At 39.6% G+C, this 21,756-nt stretch overlaps 1 protein-coding gene across 1 annotated transcript in view; it reads left to right on the top strand.

Moving 5' to 3' along the window:
* Positions 1–7,216: 7,216 nt before the first annotated feature.
* adra1a (adrenoceptor alpha 1A) overlaps positions 7,217–21,756 on the top strand; it is a 32,337-nt gene continuing 17,797 nt past the window's right edge. The window contains exons 1-2 of the mRNA XM_003227053.4: positions 7,217–7,235; positions 12,534–14,229. Of these exons, the coding sequence (XP_003227101.1) occupies positions 13,341–14,229 (889 nt within the window). The 5' untranslated portion in view covers positions 7,217–7,235; positions 12,534–13,340. The remainder of the gene's footprint in view (positions 7,236–12,533; positions 14,230–21,756) is intronic.

Here is a 21,756-nt window from a genome sequence, read left to right as displayed (position 1 = left end):
GGGTCGCCAAAGGAATGGGCATCTGCGCTGATGTTTTCTCCTTTTCTATTCTTGCATTCTTTGCATCTGCCTGAACAATAATTCAGAGTGTCAGTTAAACTGTGAGGTGTTTTTATACAAGGAGAAGTCCGTGCGGATGAGAGGCTAATAATAATTCCTCCCAACATCTTTCTTATGCAGTTTGTCATTATCCATCTTTGTTAAGTTAGCTCCATTTTACACATGGGTGAAGGAGGGCAGCGAAAGGAGAGGAGCTCAAGGTCATCCAGTAATGTGCCAACAGAACAAAAGTTGGGTTGCTGTGAGTTTCTCAGGCTGTATGGTCATGTTCCAGCAGCATTCTCTCCTGATGTTTCACCTGCATCTATGGCTAATGGCATCTTCAGAGGTTCTGTTGGCAGTGAAACAAGTGGAGTGTATATATATCTGTGGAATGTCTGGGGTGGGAGAAAGAACCCTTGTCTGTTTAAAGCAAGTGTGAATGTTGCAATTAGCAAGCCATGAAGCTGCAAAGTCAATCAGTGAGGGTATCTGCATAGAGGTTGCCTGGCTGTTTTTGCCTGGAGGCATTCTCTGTTTGGGAGGTGTTAACTGGCACTTGATTGTTCGCTATCTGGAATTCTTGTTTCTGAGAGGTGTTCATTATTTACTGTCCTGATTTTAGAGTTTTTGAATACTGGTAGTAATAATAATAATAATAATAATAATAATAATAATAATAATAATAACTACTTTATTTTTATACCCCGCCTCTATCTCCCCAAAGGGGACTCAGGGCGGCTTACATGGGGCCAAGCCCGAATAAAAACAATAGCAATAAAAAACACAACAATAGACAAAAACCATGCACAATTATAAAAATTTAAACATTAGCCAGTAAAAACAAATGACAAGAACGAATAAAAACATGGATTAAAACTGAGAGGTTGTAAAAGTAGACTGGGTAAGGTGCACTATATAAATATTGTAAACACAAGGTAGCCAGATTTTGTTCATTTTCATGGGTTCCTCCTTTCTGTGTTCGGTGGTTCCCTTGATGTATGGTAAGAAAACCTTTCCTCTGGGTGGATCTTTGGGATTACTATCTATGTTTTAAGTTATTTTAACTTTTTGTAAGATGTGTTATTATATTGTGATTTTATTGTGTTACTGTTTTTATTGATGCAATACTGTTTTGGGCTTGTCCCAGTGTAAGCCGCCACTAGTCCTTTGGGGGATGGAGCGAGGTATAAATAAAGTTTTATTATTATTATTATTATTGACATAACAACATTGTATAACACAGCAAACAAGATAGATATGCTTGATTTCGTATCACAAAATCACAAGTTGAACACTTCCCAAGTGTTTAGGACTCTGTGATGTATTTTCAGATGATGCGCGTAGATCCTAGTAGGGTGGCCTTTTGCAATTGACAGATCGTAATTTTGTCAATGTTATTATTATTATTATTATTATTATTATTATTATTATTAAACATATGTCTTTTGTTGGAAGAAAAGGAAATCTCATATTTTTTATTAAATAATATATCAGTCTAAAGCCTGGTTGGAATAATAGGGGTTTTTCCCCTACTACAACTCCCAAAACTCACCTCCATAGCACTAAGGAATTGCAGTTAGAAGAGGTTTTTTATTGTGTCAGAAGCAACTTGAGAATATACTCAAGTCGCTTCTGGTGTGAGAGAATTAGCTGTCTACAGAGACGTTGCCCAGGGGACACCCAGATGTGTTACCATCCTGCTGAGAGGCTTCTCTCATGTCCCCGCAAGCTAGAGCTGACATATGGGAGCTCACCCCATCTTGCAGATTCCAAACGCCAACTTTCAGGTCAGCAACCTAACCATCAGGTCAGCAGTTCAGCCGGCACAAGGGTATTATTATTATTATTACTATTATTATTATTTATTAGTGACATTTATATCCCGCCCTTCTCACCCCAAAGGGGACTCAGGGCAGCTTACATGTTATATATACATACAATATATTATATTATTAGTATAGCACTATATAAGCATTATATATTATTATATTGTACTATACGACTATATTGCAATATTATTAATAATATTACATCTTTAACCCATTGCACCAGTATATACATACAATATATTATATTATTAGTATAGCACTATATAAGCATTATATATTATTATATTGTACTATACGACTATATTGCAATATTATTAGTAATATTACATGTTTAACCCATTGCACCAGTATATACATACAATATATTATATTATTAATATAGCACAATATAAGCACTATATAAGCATTATATATTATTATATTGTACTATATGACTATACTGCAATATTATTAGTAATATTACATGTTTAACCCATTGCACCAGTATATACATACAATATATTATATTATTAGTATAGCACAATATAAGCACAATATAAGCATTATATATTATTATATTGTACTATACGACTATATTGCAATATTATTAGTAATATTAAATGTTTAACCCATTGCACCAGTTAGATGTATCAAATGCACATTTGATCTTCCCATTTCAAGATGTTTCAATGAAATAATTTGACTTTAAATATAAGCCAAATTAATCCGCAACCTGTCTGCCACTGTTGACAAAAAATATTCTTCCGGGTTCCTTGACTACCTACCTGAGACTCATGCAGCCAGTTTTCGGAAACAGTTTTATAAGTTGGTTTTTGGTGTTGACTTTGAGTGTTTTTATTATCCTCTCTGTTGAGTTTCCCCGAGACAACTTTGTTCGGAAAGGAAGCACACACATTCTTCAATAAATAATCACATGATACCAAACGCTCTTACTAGCAAAGGTCACGCAATTTCATTTTTATGGAAGTATCTGCTTTTAAAGAATACCTTGTTTGATTCCTGATTTTAAACATAAATAAATATGAATATTGAAACAAGGCTAATATTTATTTGGCTAAATAAATGCCTTCAGTAAATAATAATTATAATCAGAACCTTAAAGTCTTTGTTTCTTTACCATAGAAGGTTAACTGGGGGGAAATAGCAATTAGCCAAACACATAACAAATTATATTTCATATCTGCCAACGTTTCACAGATGATAACTAGGGCCTCTTCTACATTGCCATATAATCTAGACCAGTGTGAGTTTTCCCTGCTGTATGGCCATGTCCCAGAAGCATTCTCTCCTGACATTTCACCCACATCTATGGCAGGCATCCTCAGAGGTTGTGAGGAATGTTGGAAACTAGGCAAGTGGGGTTTATATATCTGGCAATGAGTATTAAAAAAAATTCTAAAATCAGGACAGTAAATAAAGAGCACCGCTCAGAAGATAGATATGCTGGATTTCGTATCACAAAATCACAAGTCGAACCCCAAGTGTCTAGGACTGTGTGATGTATTTTTGGATGATGCGTGCAGATCCCAGTCGGGTGGCTTTTTGCAGTCGGCAGATCGTAATTTTGTCAATGTCTATTGTTTCCAAATGCCGGCTGAGATCTTTTGGCATAGCACCCAGTGTGCCTATCACCACCAGGACCACCTGCACTGGTTTCTGCCAGAGTCTTTGAAGTTCAATCTTGAGGTCCTGATAACAGCTGAGTTTTTCCTGTGGTTTTTCGTCAATGTGACTGTCACCTGGGATGGCAACATCAATGATCCAAACCTTTTTCTTCTCCACAACTGTGATGTCTGGTGTGTTGTGTTCCAGAACGTCGTCAGTCTGGATTTGGAAGTTCGGAATCTTTGCATGCTCATTTTCCACTACTTTTGCAGGTTTGTGATCCCACCAGATCTTTACTGCTGGGAGGTGGTACTTGAGGCATAAGTCCAATGAATCAGTTGTGCCTCTGTTTGTAGTCTGTCTGTGCAATTTTCTTACAGCAGCTGTTTCCTTGCACAGTCTGCATTTTGGGTCATCAGCTGATTTTTCTACCTTGGCCTTAATTGCATTTGTTCTGATGGCTTGCTCCTGGGCTGCAAGGATCAGGCCTTCTGTCTCCTTCTTCAGGGTCCCATTCGTGAGCCAGAGCCAGGTCTTCTCCTTATCAGCTTTTCCTTCAATTTTGTCAAGGAACTTTCCATGCAATGTTTTGTTGTGCCAGCTGTCAGCTCTAGTTTGTAATGCGGTTTTCTTGTACTGATTTTTTGTTTGCTGTGCTTTGAGGAGTTTCTGATTTTTGATTTCAATCAAAGCAGGTTCTTCACTTTGCTTTACATATTCTGCCAGGGCATGTTCTTCTTCTTTGACTGCTTGTTTTACTTGTAAGAGTCCTCTGCCCCCTGATCTTCTAGGCAGATATAGCCGGTCAACATCACTGCGAGGGTGCAGTGAATGATGAATGGTCATGAGTTTTCTTGTTTTTCTGTCCAAATTGTCCAATTCCACTTGTGTCCAGTTTATGATGCCAGCAGTATATCTTATGACAGGTATGGCCCAGGTGTTTATGGCCTTGATGGTGTTGCCTCCATTGAGCTTGCTTTTGAGAATTTTATTATTATTATTATTATTATTATTATTATTATTATTATTATTACACACACAAGCTTTTGAGAATTTTTCTGACCCTTTGTGTGTGTAATGATAATAATAATAATAATAATAATAATAATAATAATAATATTCTCAAAAGCAAGCTCAATGGAGGCAACAGCATCAAGGCCATAAACACCTGGGCCATACCTGTCATAAGATATACTGCTGGCATCATAAACTGGACACAAGTGGAATTGGACAATTTGGACAGAAAAACAAGAAAACTCATGACCATTCATCATTCACTGCACCCTCGCAGTGATGTTGACCGGCTATATCTGCCTAGAAGATCAGGGGGCAGAGGACTCTTACAAGTAAAACAAGCCGTCAAAGAAGAAGAACATGCCCTGGCAGAATATGTAAAGCAAAGTGAAGAACCTGCTTTGATTGAAGTCAAAAATCAGAAACTCCTCAAAGCACAGCAGACAAAAAACCAGTACAAGAAAACCACACTACAAACTAGAGCTGACAGCTGACACAACAAAACATTGCATTGAAAGTTATTATTATTATTATTATTATTATTATTATTATTATTATTATTACAGTAGAGTCTCACTAATCCAAGCCTCACTTATCCAAGCTTCTGGATTATCCAAGCCATTTTTGTAGTCAATGTTTTCAATATATCGTGATATTTTGGTGCTAAATTCGTAAATACAGTAATTACAACATAACATTACTGCGTATTGAACTACTTTTTCTGTCAAATTTGTTGTACAACATGATGTTTTGGTGCTTAATTTGTAAAATCATAACCTATTTTGATGTTTAATAGGCTTTTCCTTAATCTCTCCTTATTATCCAAGATATTTGCTTATCCAAGCTTCTGCCGGCCCGTTTAGCTTGGATAAGTGAGACTCTACTGTATTATCTATATATATATAAAAGAGTGATGGCATCAGGGCAGCGGACAAAACAACAAAACTACAGGCCCCCCAACCTCGAAATTTGACAATACAACCCATCATCCACGGCTCTAGGTTGATACAACAAAAATAAAAGAAAAATAAAGTCCTAATTAGAGGGAGAGGAATAATTGTTTTTATCCAATTGCTGCCAGTTACAAGGCTAAGTTCTGCCCACTTGGTCTCCTAGCAACCCACTCAGCCCAGGGGACAGGCACAAGAGTTTGGAGAGACCCCTAAGGGCCATCCAACCCAACCCTTTCTACTATGCAGCAGGACACAATCCAAGCATTCACAACACATGGACAACGTATAAATAAAACGTATAAATAAAACCCAACACTACACAGGGACATAGACCCCCTCTACCCTCACCACTTTCACAGTACACAAACAACCAAATGCATACTAAACATAAAGACAACCATACAATAGAGATTCAATACCACCACTACCTCAACCATTTCTCACCAACACCACCAGACAATGCCACAGCAACGCGTGGCCGGGCACAGCTAGTTATTATTATGTAAGACACTAGCTGTGCCCGGCCACGCGTTGCTGTGGCGAAGTCTGGTGTTATGGGAAATAAAGTATTGAGGAATTGGTGGTAGTGAAGGTAAAGGGTAAAGGTTTTCCCCTGACATTAAGTTCAGTCGTGTCCGACTCTGGGGGTTGGTGCTCATCTCCATTTCTAAGCCGAAGAGCCAGCATTGTCCGTAGACTCCTCCAAGGTCATGTGGCCAGCATGACTGCATTATATGGCAGTGTGGAGTCAAGATAATCCAGTTCAAAGCAGATAATATAAGATTCTAAATGGGTTATATAGCTGTGTGGAAGGGCCTTGAGTCTACACTGCCATATAATCCAGTGCAAATTACATAATATGTGGAAGAGGCCTAAGTGAGGCCTAACTGGGCTGAGTGGGTTGCTAGGAGACCAAGTGGGCGGAGCTTAGCCTTGTAACTGGCAGCAATTGGATAAAAACAATTATTCCTCTCCCTCTAATTAGGACTTTATTTTTCTTTTCTTTTTGTTGTATCAACCTAGAGCCGTAGATGATGGGTTGTGTTGTCAAATTTCGAGGTTGGGGGGCCTGTAGCTTTGTTGTTTTGTCCGCTGCCCTGATGCCATCACTCTTTTATATATATAGATGTAAACCCCACTTGCCTAGTTTCCAACAAACCTCACAACCTCTGAGGATACCTGCTATAGTTGTGGGCAAAATTTCAGGAGAGAATGCTTCTGGAACATGGCCATACAGCATGGAAAAAAAAAATCACAACTCAGATGAAAGCCTTGGACAACACATGCAGCTCCTTTAATCCCATAGCTTTGAACTATAGCAGTTCAACTGCATTCATGCTACAGTGCAAGAGAGGAGAAAAGTCAGTAGAAGAAAGCAATGCAAGACACTGACAGCTGTCATTTGTGCCCCACTTTAAGCGTAAATACGGTAAGCGGGGGAGCATTACGGTAAGGCGAAGCGCCTGCCAGCTGCATGAACTCCCGGCTCCGTCGAAGTTGACAGGCGAATAAACGGAATGATAATACTATTCCTCCGAGGAAGGGGAGGAGAGTAGTGCCACCAGGCTGGCACACAGTCCCTCTCAGCCATTGGGACAGCGTGTTGTGAGTCATCACACACTCCCCGAAAGGAGGGGGTGTTTGCAAGCAGGGCTGGGGCAGAGGAAGCCTCCCCTTCCCTTCTCCCGGTATTAAGAGTATATCCAGCAAGCGGAGCGGATCAGCAAGCCATGCAGATAGAGGCATTCGTTTGGCAACAGGAAGACCTCCACAGCAGCCTTCCACCTCTGGAGTAAGTAAGCAGGATGGGAGAAAAGGCTTCCCACTCTTCTCTCCTTCCCATCTTCTACCTCCATCCTTCCTTTCTATCCTTTCGGAGCTTGTGTTTTGCATGCTTTCCACTACCTTGGTCCAGAGAAGGAGCAGTAAACACTGGGGAAGAAGATGGATTTGTAAGATGGTGTTGTCCAAGGCTTTCATGGCCAGGATCACCGGGATGCATCAATAGGGGAATAGCGTCTAGATCCAGGGAAGTCCTGCTCCCCCTCTATTCTGCCTTGGTCAGACCACACCTGGAATACTGTGTCCAATTTTGGGCACCACAGTTGAAGGGAGATGTTGACAAGCTGGAAAGCGTCCAGAGGAGGGAGACTAAAATGATGAAGGGTCTGGAGAACAAGCCCTATGAGGAGCGGCTTAAAGAACTGGGCATGTTTAGCCTGCAGGAGAGAAGGCTGAGAGGAGACATGATAGCCATGTACAAATATGTGAGGGGAAGTCATAGGGAGGAGGGAGCAAGCTTATTTTCTGCTGCCCTGCAGACTAGGACACGGAACAATGGCTTCAAACTACAGGAAAGGAGATTCCACCTGAACATCAGGAAGAACTTCCTCACTGTGAGAGCTGTTCGACAGTGGAACTCTCTCCCCCGGGCCGTGGTGGAGGCTCCTTCCTTGGAGGCTTTTAAGCAGAGGCTGGATGGCCATCTGTCGGGGGTGCTTTGAATGCGATTTCCTGCTTCTTGGCAGGGGGTTGGACTAGATGGCCCATGTGGTCTCTTCCAACTCTACTATTCTATGATTCTATGATTCTATGATTCTATGATGCTGTGAGTTTTCCCTGCTGTATGGCCATGTTCCAGAAGCATTCTCTCCTGACTTTTCACCCACATCTATGGCAGGCATCCTCACAGGTTGTGAGGTCTTTTGGAAACTAGTCGAATGGGGTTTATATATCTCTAGAAGGTCCAGGGAGGGAGAAAGAAAGAACTCTTGTCTGCTTGAGGCAGGTATGAATGTTTCAATTTGTTTTGCGTACCTCTCAACCTCTGAGGATGCCTGCCATAGATTTATTTATTTATTTATTTCCAGAATTTATACCCCACCCTTCTCACCCGGGGGGACTCAGGGCAGCTTACACAGTTGGCAACATTTAATGCCAAGAACATAATAATAAAACAAAAAACAGTACATATAATCAATTAAAACTATAAAAAATACATCATTAAAATACATTATAAAAATTAAAACATAAGTAAATTAGATCCATTTGTCTAAAAACCTCATGCTTCAGCCTTCAATCGGACCATGTCGACGTTATCATATTACTCGTTAAAAGCCTGTGCATAGATGTGGGCAAAACATCAGGAGAGAATACTTCTGGAACATGGCCATACAACCCTCAGGTTTTTTTTGTGTGTGTCAGGAGCAACTTGAGAAACTGTATGTCCCTTCTGGTGTGAGAGAATTGGCCGTCTGCAAGGACGTTGCCCACGGGACATTGTCTGGATGATTTGATGTTTTCACCATCCTTGTGGGAGGCTTCGAATGGAGCTGGAGCTGATAGAGGGAGCTCGCCTGTGCTCTCCCCGGGCTGGATTCAAAACTGGCAGCCTTCAGGTCAGCAATCCAACCTTCAAGTCACAAGGCTTTAACCCACTGCGCCATTGGGGGTTCCTAATGTTTCAATGAAATACATAGATAAGCATTAATAATAATAATAATAATTAATAATAATTAATAATAATAATAAGCACACAAAGATACTATGGGACTTCCGAATCCAGACTGACAAAGTTCTGGAACACAACACACCAGACATCACAGTTGTGGAAAAGAAAAAGGTTTGGATCGTTGATGTTGCCATCCCAGGTGACAGTCGTATTGACGAAAAACAACAGGAAAAACTCAGCCGCTATCAGGACCTCAAGATTGAACTTCAAAGACTCTGGCAGAAACCAGTGCAGGTGGTCCCAGTGGTGATGGGCGCACTGGGTGCCGTGCCAAAAGATCTCAGCCGGCATTTGAAAACAATAGACATTGACAAAATTACCATCTGCCAACTGCAAAAGGCCACCCTTCTGGGATCTGCACGCATCATCCAAAAATACATCACACAGTCCTAGACACTTGGGAATGTTCGACTTGTGATTTTGTGATACAAAATCCAGTATATCTATCTTGTTTGCTATGTCATACAATAATAATAATAATAATAATAATAATAATAATAATAATAATAATAATAATAATAATGTGTTGCCAAATGCTTTCATGGTTGGAATCTCAGGGTGTGTATTTTCCGGGCTGTATCTCCATGTTCCAGAAGCATTCTCTCCTGAGAGAATACTTCTGGAACATGGCCATACAGCCCGGAAAACACACAACAACCCAAAAATCTCAGCCGGCATTTAGAAACAATAGACATTGACAAAATTACGATCTGCCAACTGCAAAAGGCCACCCTACTGGGATCTGCGCGCATCATCCGAAAATACATTGCACAGTCCTAAACGCTTGGGAAGTGTTCGACTTGTGATTTTGTGATACGAAATCCAGCATATCTATCTTGTTTGCTGTGTCAGACTATGTCGTTGTGTCAATAATAATAATAATAATAATAATAATAATAATAATAATAATATTAATAATATTTATATTCCACCCTGTCTCCCCAGAGGGACTAAGAGTGGATTCCGAACAAACCCAAAATATCCCAAACTCTCCATATAGGTGACTTGAGATAGTGGTCCCTTTGTTTTCCATATATGTGTTCAAGCACAGAAAGATTTTATAAATATTGTATATGATTTCCTTTTGGGCTAAATATAGTAGGTTTTTGTATCAACACCTGGATCTCCAAGATATTACTTAGATATATGCAAATACAAATGTTCCAAAATCATTTGTAAAAAAACCCCCAAACTCTTCTGGCCCCAAGCATTTTGGATTAGGGAAATTCAACCTGTACTCTCAACCTCACAACCTCTGAGGATGCTTGCCATAGATGTGGGTGAAACGTCAGGAGGGAATGCTTCTGGGACATGGCCATACAGCAATCCTTTACTTCTTTTTTTCCCCCTCTTCTTGTTTTCCTATTGCCTGTTCTCTCCCCATTGACTCAGAACCCTTCCTTTAAAAAATAGGACATACTAAGGTTTAACGGAGCAATTCCACATCCTGATAATTAAGACCTGCTGAGTTCAATGGATTTCTTTCTGTCTAAGCGTTGCAGCCTGAATCTGATTGATTTTGAATTTAAACCTGTGAACCCATTTTCCTGAGGAAATTCTGATAAGATTTTATGTAGGGAAAGAATGGATAAGAATATCTTAAAGGACCTCTTAAGGATTAGGAAATCAAACATATCCAGAACCCACTTCATCATCACCTGCATATATTGTCCTCGGTTTCCACACACAAATGTGTAGGATCAAATTGTAAATGGTGGGATGAAAAGCACAGAAAATGCAAGAGGCACTGTGGATTCGGAATATTTCTATGCAAAGCTCTAATGTTTCTTAAAAATGCAGAAATCCTTCATAATCAGTAGCAAAAAAAACCTGGCTGGAGAATAGTCTTTGGAGCTTGATTTTATTCTCTTGTTGGGGGAAAGAAACCTCCGTTCTTGATTAAACCCAAAACAAACAGATTTGGTTAAGTCTGAAAAACAACAGCATGAGATTGTCATTATTTGTTGCCAATTGTACGCCGCCCTGAGTCCCTCCGGGTGAGAAGGGCGGGATAGAAATATTTGAAATAAATAAATATTTAGAAAAAATAAACCACTGCTAATTACAGATGATACTGTTATTTAACTGCTGTCAAGTTTGGCATTGTAGTTTGAAGACAGGACAATGAGACCAGAATTTGGCCTCCCAGTTGGACACAGAAACTCACTGGGCAACTTTTGGCATACACTCTCAGCCATAAAAACAAACAAACATGGATTCACCTTAGGCTAGCCATAAGTTGGAAATGACTTAAAGATACACTGCAACAGGTTGATGATGGACTTCGGCATAAAGCCAGCATGAATTAGTTTAAACTCTTTCATGACGTATTTTGTTTCTGTTCGTTGACTCATGGGAGCAGTCTTTTGGAAAGTATTACATCACTCATAGTGGAACATGCCTCACAGATGAAGGATTCCAGAATCTCATCTGAAACCTCCAGATGAAAGGTCTCCAGCCGAAAGCCCTTTTTTTTAATCGTGTCAGAAGCAACTTGAAAACATACTGCAAGTTGCTTCTGGTGTGAGAGAATTGGCCGTCTGTGGAGATGTTGCCCAGGGGACGCCTGGATGTGTTACCATCCTTGCTAGGAGGCTTCTCTCATGGTCCCACAAACTAGAGCTGACAGACAGGAGCTCCCCCATCCTGCGGATTCAAATCACCAATCTTCAGGCCAGCAGTTTAGCCGGCACAGAAGTTTAACCCATTGCACCACCACGGCTCTAGCTGAAAACCCTGCCAGTCCATGTAAGATAATGCTAAGATAGTTCTCTGTATTGCCATTGTACTTTAGTTCAGTCTCTAACAAATTTTCACACATAAAAACTAATGAGTATCCAGATGTTGTTGGACTACAGCTCCCATCCTCACTAAACATTGGCTGCTCTAAAGGGAGCTGGAGTCAATGGCATTTTGAGTCTAGTGTCTCCCCAGCTGAGGAAGCATGGATAGAAAAGAGCTCGGCTTTGGGGTCAAGGATAATAAAGAAAGGGAACCTAGAGAAACTGGATCATTTCTGGTTCCAAGTGAGTATAAGACTGAATCACACAGACTCTTTGCTTAGATTATCCAAAGCTTTGAAGACATCAGTCCACCTTCCTTGAACGGATCCATGCAATGGGAAGTGTAAACAACTCCCATTCTCAGTAGACTCAAAATCATTTCTTTCAAGGGTTGTTTTGAGTTTTCCAGGCTATATAGCCATGTTTCAGAAGCGTTGTCTTCTCACAACCTCTGAGGATGCCTGCCATAGATGTGGGCGAAAGGTCAGGAGACAACACTTCTGGAATATGGCCATTGAATGTGTGCTGTGTATATGTACATTGTGATCCCCTTGAGTCCCCTTCGGGGTGAAAAGAGCGGAATATAAATACTGTAAATAAATAAATAAATAATAAATACAGCCCAGAAAACCTTTAGCAACCCAATGATTCCGGCCATGAATGCCTTCCACAACACATTTCTTTCAAGCTTTTGTACACTTTTGCTCTATAAACCAATACTTTTGTCCCTAGGTTTCAAAATGCCTTTGAAAGCTTTGGTTTTCATCATGTTTTTTCCCATTTTTGTCTTATTTAGGAAGTAGCTGACTTGTCCAAAGAAGAGCATAGATATAGGAGAACCTTTCTGCTTGGAGACGATGGCCAACATTTGATTCTGAGCAAAAGTGGTGTGAACACTGAGACTATTACACCTTCGGCCATTTCGCTTTGCATCAAAAGGTCTGACATGGGAAAGAGCAAACCAAAAAAGGAACATTTTTGCAATCACTTCTGAATATTTTAAAAATTATGGAAAGGATATCAAAAACATGGGAGCAGAGAATGTGTTGATACCTTTTTTGCTCCATTTTTCCCATCAGAGAAGCATACATCACTTTATTTCAGAGTCTGACACACTTTGTGTGACTCCAAATGTTTTTTCTTGCTTAGGAGCACTTATAAGACTTGACGACTATTTTTTAAAAACACATGCACATATATTGTATGTGGATGCATATACAAACACACCTCAGAAACAAAGAACAAGATCTTGGTCTCATTACTTAATCTTATTATCATTAAGCATCCAGCAAGGTATGGAGAACACCAAAGAGAGCATTCCAAAGAGGGTTGTTAAAAGTGCACTGTTATTGTTAATTTGACCAAAAATACACAATTACAGCAGATGCCATGGGAGAAAAGTAACTTTTCAAGTATGTCCCCAAGTGTTGGATTTCATTCCTTGGTCAGCCTGCATGAAGCCAGATCCATATTTCCAGGTAGTGTTTATCAACAATGTGGAAATACATTTTTTCACAAATATCCAATATTTGCTCTGGACTCTTTCAAAGAAAGAGCCGAGTAAATCCCAGATACATTGGATGAACATTAACCAGCGTTGATAATGAGCTTGAATGTTGAAAACATCTCTGTCCCTGCCTGTGTCAACTGCACCCAGACGGTGGAGGAAGTCAATGTTTTAAAGGCCATCCTGCTAGGCGTGATCTTTGGGGGTCTGATCATTTTTGGGGTCCTGGGCAACATCTTGGTGATCCTTTCGGTCGCCTGCCACAAACACCTCCAAAGCGTAACCCACTACTACATCATCAACTTGGCAGTGGCCGACCTTCTCTTAACTTCAACCGTCCTCCCCTTTTCTGCTATTTTTGAGATATTTGGCTACTGGATTTTTGGGAGGATCTTCTGTAACATCTGGGCAGCTGTTGATGTTCTTTGCTGCACTGCTTCCATCATGAGCCTTTGTGTCATCTCCATAGACCGATACATTGGAGTGAGCTATCCGCTAAGGTATCCTTCCATCGTGACCGAGAAGAGAGGTCTCCTAGCCTTGCTGTGCATCTGGGTGCTGTCTCTTGTTATATCTATAGGTCCCCTCTTTGGCTGGAAACAACCAGCCCCAGAAGATGAGAAAATCTGCCAAATCAACACAGATCCTGGTTATGTGCTATTCTCTGCTTTTGGATCTTTCTACCTCCCTTTGATCATTATACTGGTGATGTACTGCCGGGTGTATGTGGTGGCCAGAAGGGAAAGCAAAGGACTTTCTTGTGGCCTGAAAACCGAGAAGTCCCATTCAGAAGAAGTTACCCTCCGCATCCATTGCAAAAATGCAACAGAAACCACTGGATCTACCCCCAGCACCAAGCACAAATCCCATTTTTCCATGAGGCTGCTGAAGTTCTCCAGGGAAAAGAAAGCCGCAAAGAGCCTGGGAATAGTTGTGGGATGCTTCATCCTGTGCTGGCTTCCCTTCTTTTTGATCATGCCTATCGGTAAGTACAAGAAATTCAATGGTTCTGAGGAGAGTGACATTGGGTGGCCTGGGTTATGACTCTCTGAGATGCTGGGTGAGATCCTATGTTGATGGAAATAAGAGCACTGGGAATCATATTGTTATGCATTAATAATAATAATAATACTTTATTCTTATATCCCGCCCCATCTCCCCAAGGGGACTCGGGGCGGCTTACAAAGGGACCATGCCCAAACAATATAAAATACAACAGTAAAAACAAATTTATTTATTTATTTATTTATTTACAACATTTATACCCCGCCCTTCTCACCCGAGGGGACTTAGGGTGGCTTACAAAAATTGGCAAAATGTAATGCCCAAAATGCAATCATAAAAACAAAACAATATAAACAGATCTATTAATAACATTATTAAAACACATTATAAAAACCTTAAAAACATATATATAATTAATTCCAAATCCAAACACAACAATAAATACATCCAGAAAAAGCATACAACAACAACAATTTAAAAACAATTAAAACATGTCCAATGCCCTGGAGCAGTATAGATGAGTGTATCATTTCTGCTTGACATTATAGAGAGGTGTTGGAAATGAAATATTCTCTTTGTTTTACTTATGTTGGTTTTTCCTTTTTTATTGAGGCTTTTTGGTTCAGTTCAAACTGGTAAAACCTGCATTGCTTAGTCGTTGATGGAATATGTATACTAGTTGAGTCTCCATTATCCAAAATGTCAGAAATTTTTCAGATTTCAGTTTTTGTGTGTGTATTTTTGGAATATCTGCATTTTCTTATACCTAATCAATGAGGGATGGGGAAAAGGGGGCTAGTTCCACGTCCAGCAGCTCTTGAGTTTTTAGCCCAATTTGACAGTGGAAAGATAATGAGAGGGAGACGAAATTTGTGGATTGACTTACACAATGCCTCTGTAAAAAGCAAACATCAGGAGAGGAAAAAGTTCAAATGTATCCAGCCGTCTGGTCAATCCACACCACTCTCACCCTTTGCATCCCATTCCCATATTCTCCCAGATGAACTTGCACCAGTTTTGAGATTTTCTGGGGAAGATCCTCTCTCAGCCCCATTACTGTCAGAGGAACATTCATGGGGACTATGGGAAAAGACCTCCTTTGGGACTGACTTTGGCTAAGAATGGATAATTTTGTCTCACCTTAATCTAGATCAGTTTTTCACTTTTCCACTGTTGGTATCATTCTGACTTGGACTTGGAGCTTTATGTGAAAATCCTTCCAAGTTTTTGTATTTTTTCCACTTTTGTACAATTGTGCAACTCATTCTACAGATGTTTCAAAAGGACATTTTTGTACATATAGTTTTTTTCAAAAATGCATAACATGACTTAGAAATGTAAATGTTTCATCAGCAAGATATATTCAATTTCGTTATACCGTGAGATGCAAATTGGAACTTCTCTTATTAAATGCAAGCAAAATGGATTTCTCAACCTTTCCTAGACAGAGCTGTCAAGAAAATATATTTCTCCCACACCTTTGGGAAAACTCTATGCACTTCAGTCAAAGTAGCTAGGCATAACTGGTTGAAGGCGGACATATCTATGATTTTTAAAAACTTAGTTTAATGTACAACATACCGAGTTCTATCTTGGTAGAAATGTGACCTTACATGAGAATTTTGATAGAAATCTTCAACTGATAGCAGCAGGTTTTGAGGTATATTATTAGAGCATATGTGTTGAATTCGAAGTTCAGGTACTTCAAGCAGATAGTCCACTCAAAATATTGTGCAGCTCTTTCATTGTTCTGGCTTTAATAGGTTTTCAATGTTAATAAAAATAGTAGAAGAAACGGTGGGAAAATAGGGAAGGATTGAATGTTAAAGGCCGCCTGTATCCTTATGGGATTGAACAATTGCATAATAAAAACCTTATCTAGAAGCAATTAAAGTCCCACCGGTTTCACCTAGGTGTATAAAACTGTAGTTGGTGTTGGAGTGCTTAAACATTTGTTTCTTCTCAAACAACCCAACCACTGTATATCTGTATTTGAATGAAAACTGAATGGATAAAGGATTTCACAGAGCTGAAATTAAGTGAGATGATAAGCCTAAGATTCTGGATCTCTCAAAGTTGATTGGGTTAATACTAAAACAAGTATGTATGTATCAACCGCACTTCAGGTTGGTATTCATCCAAACATATGATGCAGTGACATTTGCAAATGGGGAGAACATATGCTATGGGTCAGATCTACATCTAATAATGTTTTGCAATGTAGGATCTATCTTTAGAACTAAAAAAATATAGTAGAGATAATTTATTTAGTCAGCCCTCTGTATCTTCAGGTTCTGCATCCATGTATTCCACCATCCATGGCTTGAAAATGATTTTTGAAAATCCCAAAAGCAAAGTTTGGTTTTGTCTTTTTATATAAGGGGCACATTTTACTATGTATATAGTAAATATAATAGCATCTGAGTATACATAGATTTTAATACCCATGAGGGTTCTTGGAACCAAACTCTGGCAGATACTAAAGGTTCACTGTACATGTATAAGGACATTGAGATGAAGGTGATGTTTCTAGCTGCAATAAAAATCAGTTGCAATAGTGCTTTGGTTGGAGCCAGGTACCCATTTACCTGGAGGTTAGGCTCATAGCAGTATACTTCGCGTGTGTGTGTTTGTGTGCCACAAGTTGTGAAGAGAAATCAACCATGATGTCATCACTTGGATGAGATGTAAAAGTTGGAGATGTCATTGTATTGTTGATTGCTCAAAATCAATCCGTAATAGGGAGTTTATTTGAAGAGTGATACATTTCAAGTGGCTTAAATTTCAAATATCTAGGATACAGCTTTGAATGTAAAAAATTGCTTTTGCAATTGGCAGTCTTTCTGAAGAATCCCAGACTGATGTAGTGATGTAAATGCAGCAACCAACCCAATGACACACAGGCACAGAGTCCTACCCTGTTTCCCCAAAAATAAGACAGTGTCTTATAGTAATTTTTGCTCCCAAATATGTGCTAGGTCTTATTTTCTGGGGATGTTTTATTTTTCCATGAAGAAGAATTCACATTTATTGTTGAACAAAAAAATGAACATTTATTATATACTGCACAGTAGTTGTCATCACAAACCAGCATAACCAGCCAAACTGTGAATCCTAACAAGAATTTCATGTTACTAACATTATTTTAATATACAGCAATCTATGGTACATACATTTACCAATCTTGCATGCCCTGGTGTTCTGTTCTTTGGGCATGCTTCCAAACAACAACTTTGCTAGGTATTACTTTCAGGGGAGGTCTTATATTTAGCAATTCAGCTAAATTTCTACTAGGTCTTATTTTCTGGGGATGTCTTATTTTCGGGGAAACAGGGTAGCTATGCTTCGTTTCACAGACAATCACTCCAAATTATTTTGATCTGTCTGATTTAAAATTTTGATTTGGGGGTCAGCAAAGCCCACGGTCTCTTACTTTCCTTCCCTTCCATTTTTCCTGTTTGAAATGATGGTTTCAGCATGGTAACCATATTCCATTCTGTATAATGTGCAGATTTCTACAATATTAATTGTTGTCCAAGAATAGGTAGTCATTTTTTCTCCTATTTAGGGAATATTTTGAATGAAAGATTATTTACAAATCCTGGATATTAGATTAGTTCTAGTTGAAGCTCATTAGATTACTGCTATTGCCAACAAGTTAAACCCTTGGGTAGTTGTGGCCAAGGAAGCCAAGTCAGTATGTTGGGATGAAGGGAAGGGAAGGAATTAAACAGCCTTGAAATATTGAAGTATTATTTTGGGAAATACAAATGCCAAAGCTGGTTTTACGAGGTTATTCACATGCAGTCAGGCTCAATTAATTTAGAACATCAATCAATTTTCTCCCTTCTGTGCCACGCTTCTTGTTTATTAATTTGTTAACTGCATCTTTGGGGACATTGGGATTGTAGGACTTTATGTAGGTTTTATGTCTTGTGAACAGAATGAGTTTTGAAAACAATTTAATTCTAATTCCAGAAGCTTTCTTTATATACTACCCCTGTGGTTCCCAACCTTTTTTTGACCAGGGACCGCTCTCCAAAATTAGTACCAAAAGGATTACGAATCAGTTTTTAGTCAACTTTAGATTCGGTTTGGTTATTTGGGGTGTTGATTCAGAAAATTGCACTGGATAGACTACATCAGCTCTAGTTTCTGGTACAGAACATATGCCATCCAGTAGTCACCATCTGCTCACCCACAGAAAACAGTTTAATAATATAGAGCTGATGTGGTCTATCCGATGCAATTTTCTGAATCAGCACCCCATATATCCCCAGGAACAGGCTAAAAATGAAGACACCAAGGCACTCCCACTTCCCACTACCACGTACCATGGGCTACATGTTAGAGGAAAGCAATAGGAAACTACCTCTGAGTATTCATTTGCAAAGATAACCCTATGAAATTCATGGGATCCCCATGAAGTTGACTTGAAGGCATCTCAAGACAATGCTAACTCAAGTAGTAATAAATATATGCAATAAATCAGTGCTATTGCTTAGTTATTATCTCAAAAAGAGTGAAAAAAATCACTTTACCATAGAAGGTTAGCATGATGCCAAGTGTCAGTTACCATAGTCAACCTTCATGGGATGGTTCGTAACACAGATAAGAAACTATTGTTTCAAAACTAATTTATTTCCTCAGTTACAATGCTCACTATGTTAAGTGGAACTTATGCCCTAAAGAGAATATAGTTGGGTAATACATAAGAACATCCAACAACTTTTCAAATCAATAGCCACATCTAATCCTTGGCACCTGTTGTATGGTGAGCCATGCTGAGAAGGATGGTAGTCCAGAATTGGCATCCTTTATCTAGAATTTCAACATCTGAAATACTCCAAAATTGTCCAGATGGGTGGATGAGTTACTGACTCTTTTGCTTTGTGTCATACACACAATTTTAAAAATATTGGATAAAATTACATTCAGACTATCTATATAAAGTGTTTGCAAAATGTAAATTAATTTTATGTTTAGACTTGGGACCATCTCCAAAATGCAAATACAAACACAAAAAATGAAAAAAAATATCTAAAATACAAAACACTTCTGATTTCAGATAAGGGATACTCAACCTGTAGTGGTCTTCTGAGATTTCAGTGGTGTTTGTAGAAATGAATTCCCTATTATTATTATTATTATTATTATTATTATTATTATTATTATTATTATTATTATTTTATTGTATGACACAGCAAACAAGATAGATATGCTGGATTACATATCACAAAATCACAAGTCAAACACTTCCCAAGTGTCTAGGACTGTGTGATGTATTTTCGGATGATGTGCGCAGATCCCAGTAGGGTGGCCTTTTGCAGCTGACAGATCGTAATTTTGTCAATGTCTATTGTTTCCAAATGCCGGCTGAGATCTTTTGGCACGGCACCCAGTGTGCCGATCACCACCGGGACCACCTGCACTGGTTTCTGCCAGAGTCTTTGAAGTTCAATCTTGAGGTCCTGATAGCGGCTGAATTTTTCCTGTTGTTTTTCGTCAATGCGACTGTCACCTGGAATGGCAACATCAATGATCCAAACCTTTTTCTTTTCCACAACTGTGATATCTGGTGTGTTGTGTTCCAAAACGTTGTCATTCTGGATTCGGAAGTCCCACAGTATCTTTGCATGCCCCTTTTCCAATACTTTTGCAGATTTGTGATCCCACCAGTTCTTTGCTGCTGGAAGGTGGTACTTGAGGCATAAGTTCCAATGAATCATTTGGGCCACATAGTTGTGCCTCTGTTTGTAGTCTGTCTGTGCAATTTTCTTACAGCAGCTGAGGAGATGATCAATGGTTTCGTCGGTTTCCTTGCACAGTCTGCATTTTGGGTCATCAGCTGATTTTTCTATCTTGGCCTTAATTGCATTTGTTCTGATGGCTTGCTCCTGGGCTGCAAGGATCAGGCCTTCTGTCTCCTTCTTCTTCTTCTTCTTCTTCTTCTTCTTCTTCTTCTTATTATTATTATTATTATTATTATTATTATTTTATTGTATGACACAGCAAACAAGATAGACATGCTGGATTTCATATCACAAAGTCACAAGTTGAACACTTCCCAAGTGTCTAGGACTGTGTGATGTATTTTTGGATGATGCATGCAGATCCCAGTAGGGTGGCCTTTTGCAGTTGACAGATCGTAATTTTGTCAATGTCTATTGTTTCCAAATGCCGGCTGAGATCTTTTGGCACGGCACCCAGTGTGCCCATCACCACTGGGACCACCTGCACTGGTTTCTGCCAGAGTCTTTGAAGTTCAATCTTGAGGTCCTGATAGTGGCTGAGTTTTTCCTGTTGTTTTTCGTCAATGCGACTGTCACCTGGGATGGCAACATCAATGATCCAAACCTTTTTCTTTTCCACAACTGTGATGTCTGGTGTGTTGTGTTCCAGAACTTTGTCAGTCTGGATTCGGAAGTCCCACATTACCTTTGTGTGCTCATTTTCCAATACTTTTGCAGGTTTGTGATCCCACCAGTTCTTTGCTGCAGGGAGGTGGTACGTGAGGCATAGGTTCCAATGAATCATTTGGGCCACATAGTTGTGCCTCTGTTTGTAGTCTGTCTGTGCAATTTTCTTACAGCAGCTGAGGAGATGATCAATGGTTTTGTCGGTTTCCTTGCACAGTCTGCATTTTGGGTCATCAGCTGATTTTTCTATCTTGGCCTTAATTGCATTTGTTCTGATGGCTTGCTCCTGGGCTGCAAGGATCAGGCAATCTCACACCCACTTCCTCAGAAATAAACTCCATTGGGTCCAATAGCAAAGTTGAATAGAAATGTTGGCAAACATGTATAGGATTGTACTGTCATTTGTTAATGAGATATTTCATTTCTGAAAGCAAGCCAGCTTCCAGTGATGGTCCTTCTTCCTTGAAACATTATAAAATGCTTACGGCGAGAATCCTTTTAGCTAATGAAATGGACAGCCATAATCGTGTTTCTTTCTCCCTCGAGAGCGATCAGTGGGATCTGACAAATGGCTCAAGGATGAAGCTTGCTCCACAGAAGGTGCACTCATGGAAAAACGAGCTCTTTTTGCCCCGGCTCTCATGACGTTGGAATGCTTGTTACCAAGAAGTCACAAACATACCCAAAAAGGATTGGAGTGAGACATAACATCCCTCTCCACTACCACTATCTGGAGCCAGCATTAAAGCTGCTGCCATGAAGTCCTAGGGATGACATTTAACAAATCCTCCTCATTTTTGAAACTGACCTCACTTATGGGGGTAGTTGCTCACAATTGGAGTCCATGGCCTCTGTTACTTTGAAATCACATCATTAGTCTTTCAAGCCCGTTTGTCTATTTCATAATGTGGAAGATTGAATTCTAGTGCCATGCAGAGGTGAGGAACATTACTTCATTAGAAACTACTTGCTCATTAGAAACTACATGTCATACCGACTTGCAAGGTGATGGTCCTTATCTTAAGCCTGGAAGTGTGTTGTCGAAGGCTTTCATGGCCAGGATCACAGGGTTGTATGTTTTCCAGGCT

The sequence above is a fragment of the Anolis carolinensis genome, unplaced genomic scaffold, assembly GCF_035594765.1.
Source record: "Anolis carolinensis isolate JA03-04 unplaced genomic scaffold, rAnoCar3.1.pri scaffold_8, whole genome shotgun sequence".
Lineage (NCBI taxonomy): Eukaryota > Metazoa > Chordata > Lepidosauria > Squamata > Dactyloidae > Anolis > Anolis carolinensis.
Note: the sequence above shows the minus strand (reverse complement) of the source record. Positions and strands in the feature narration are given on the sequence as shown.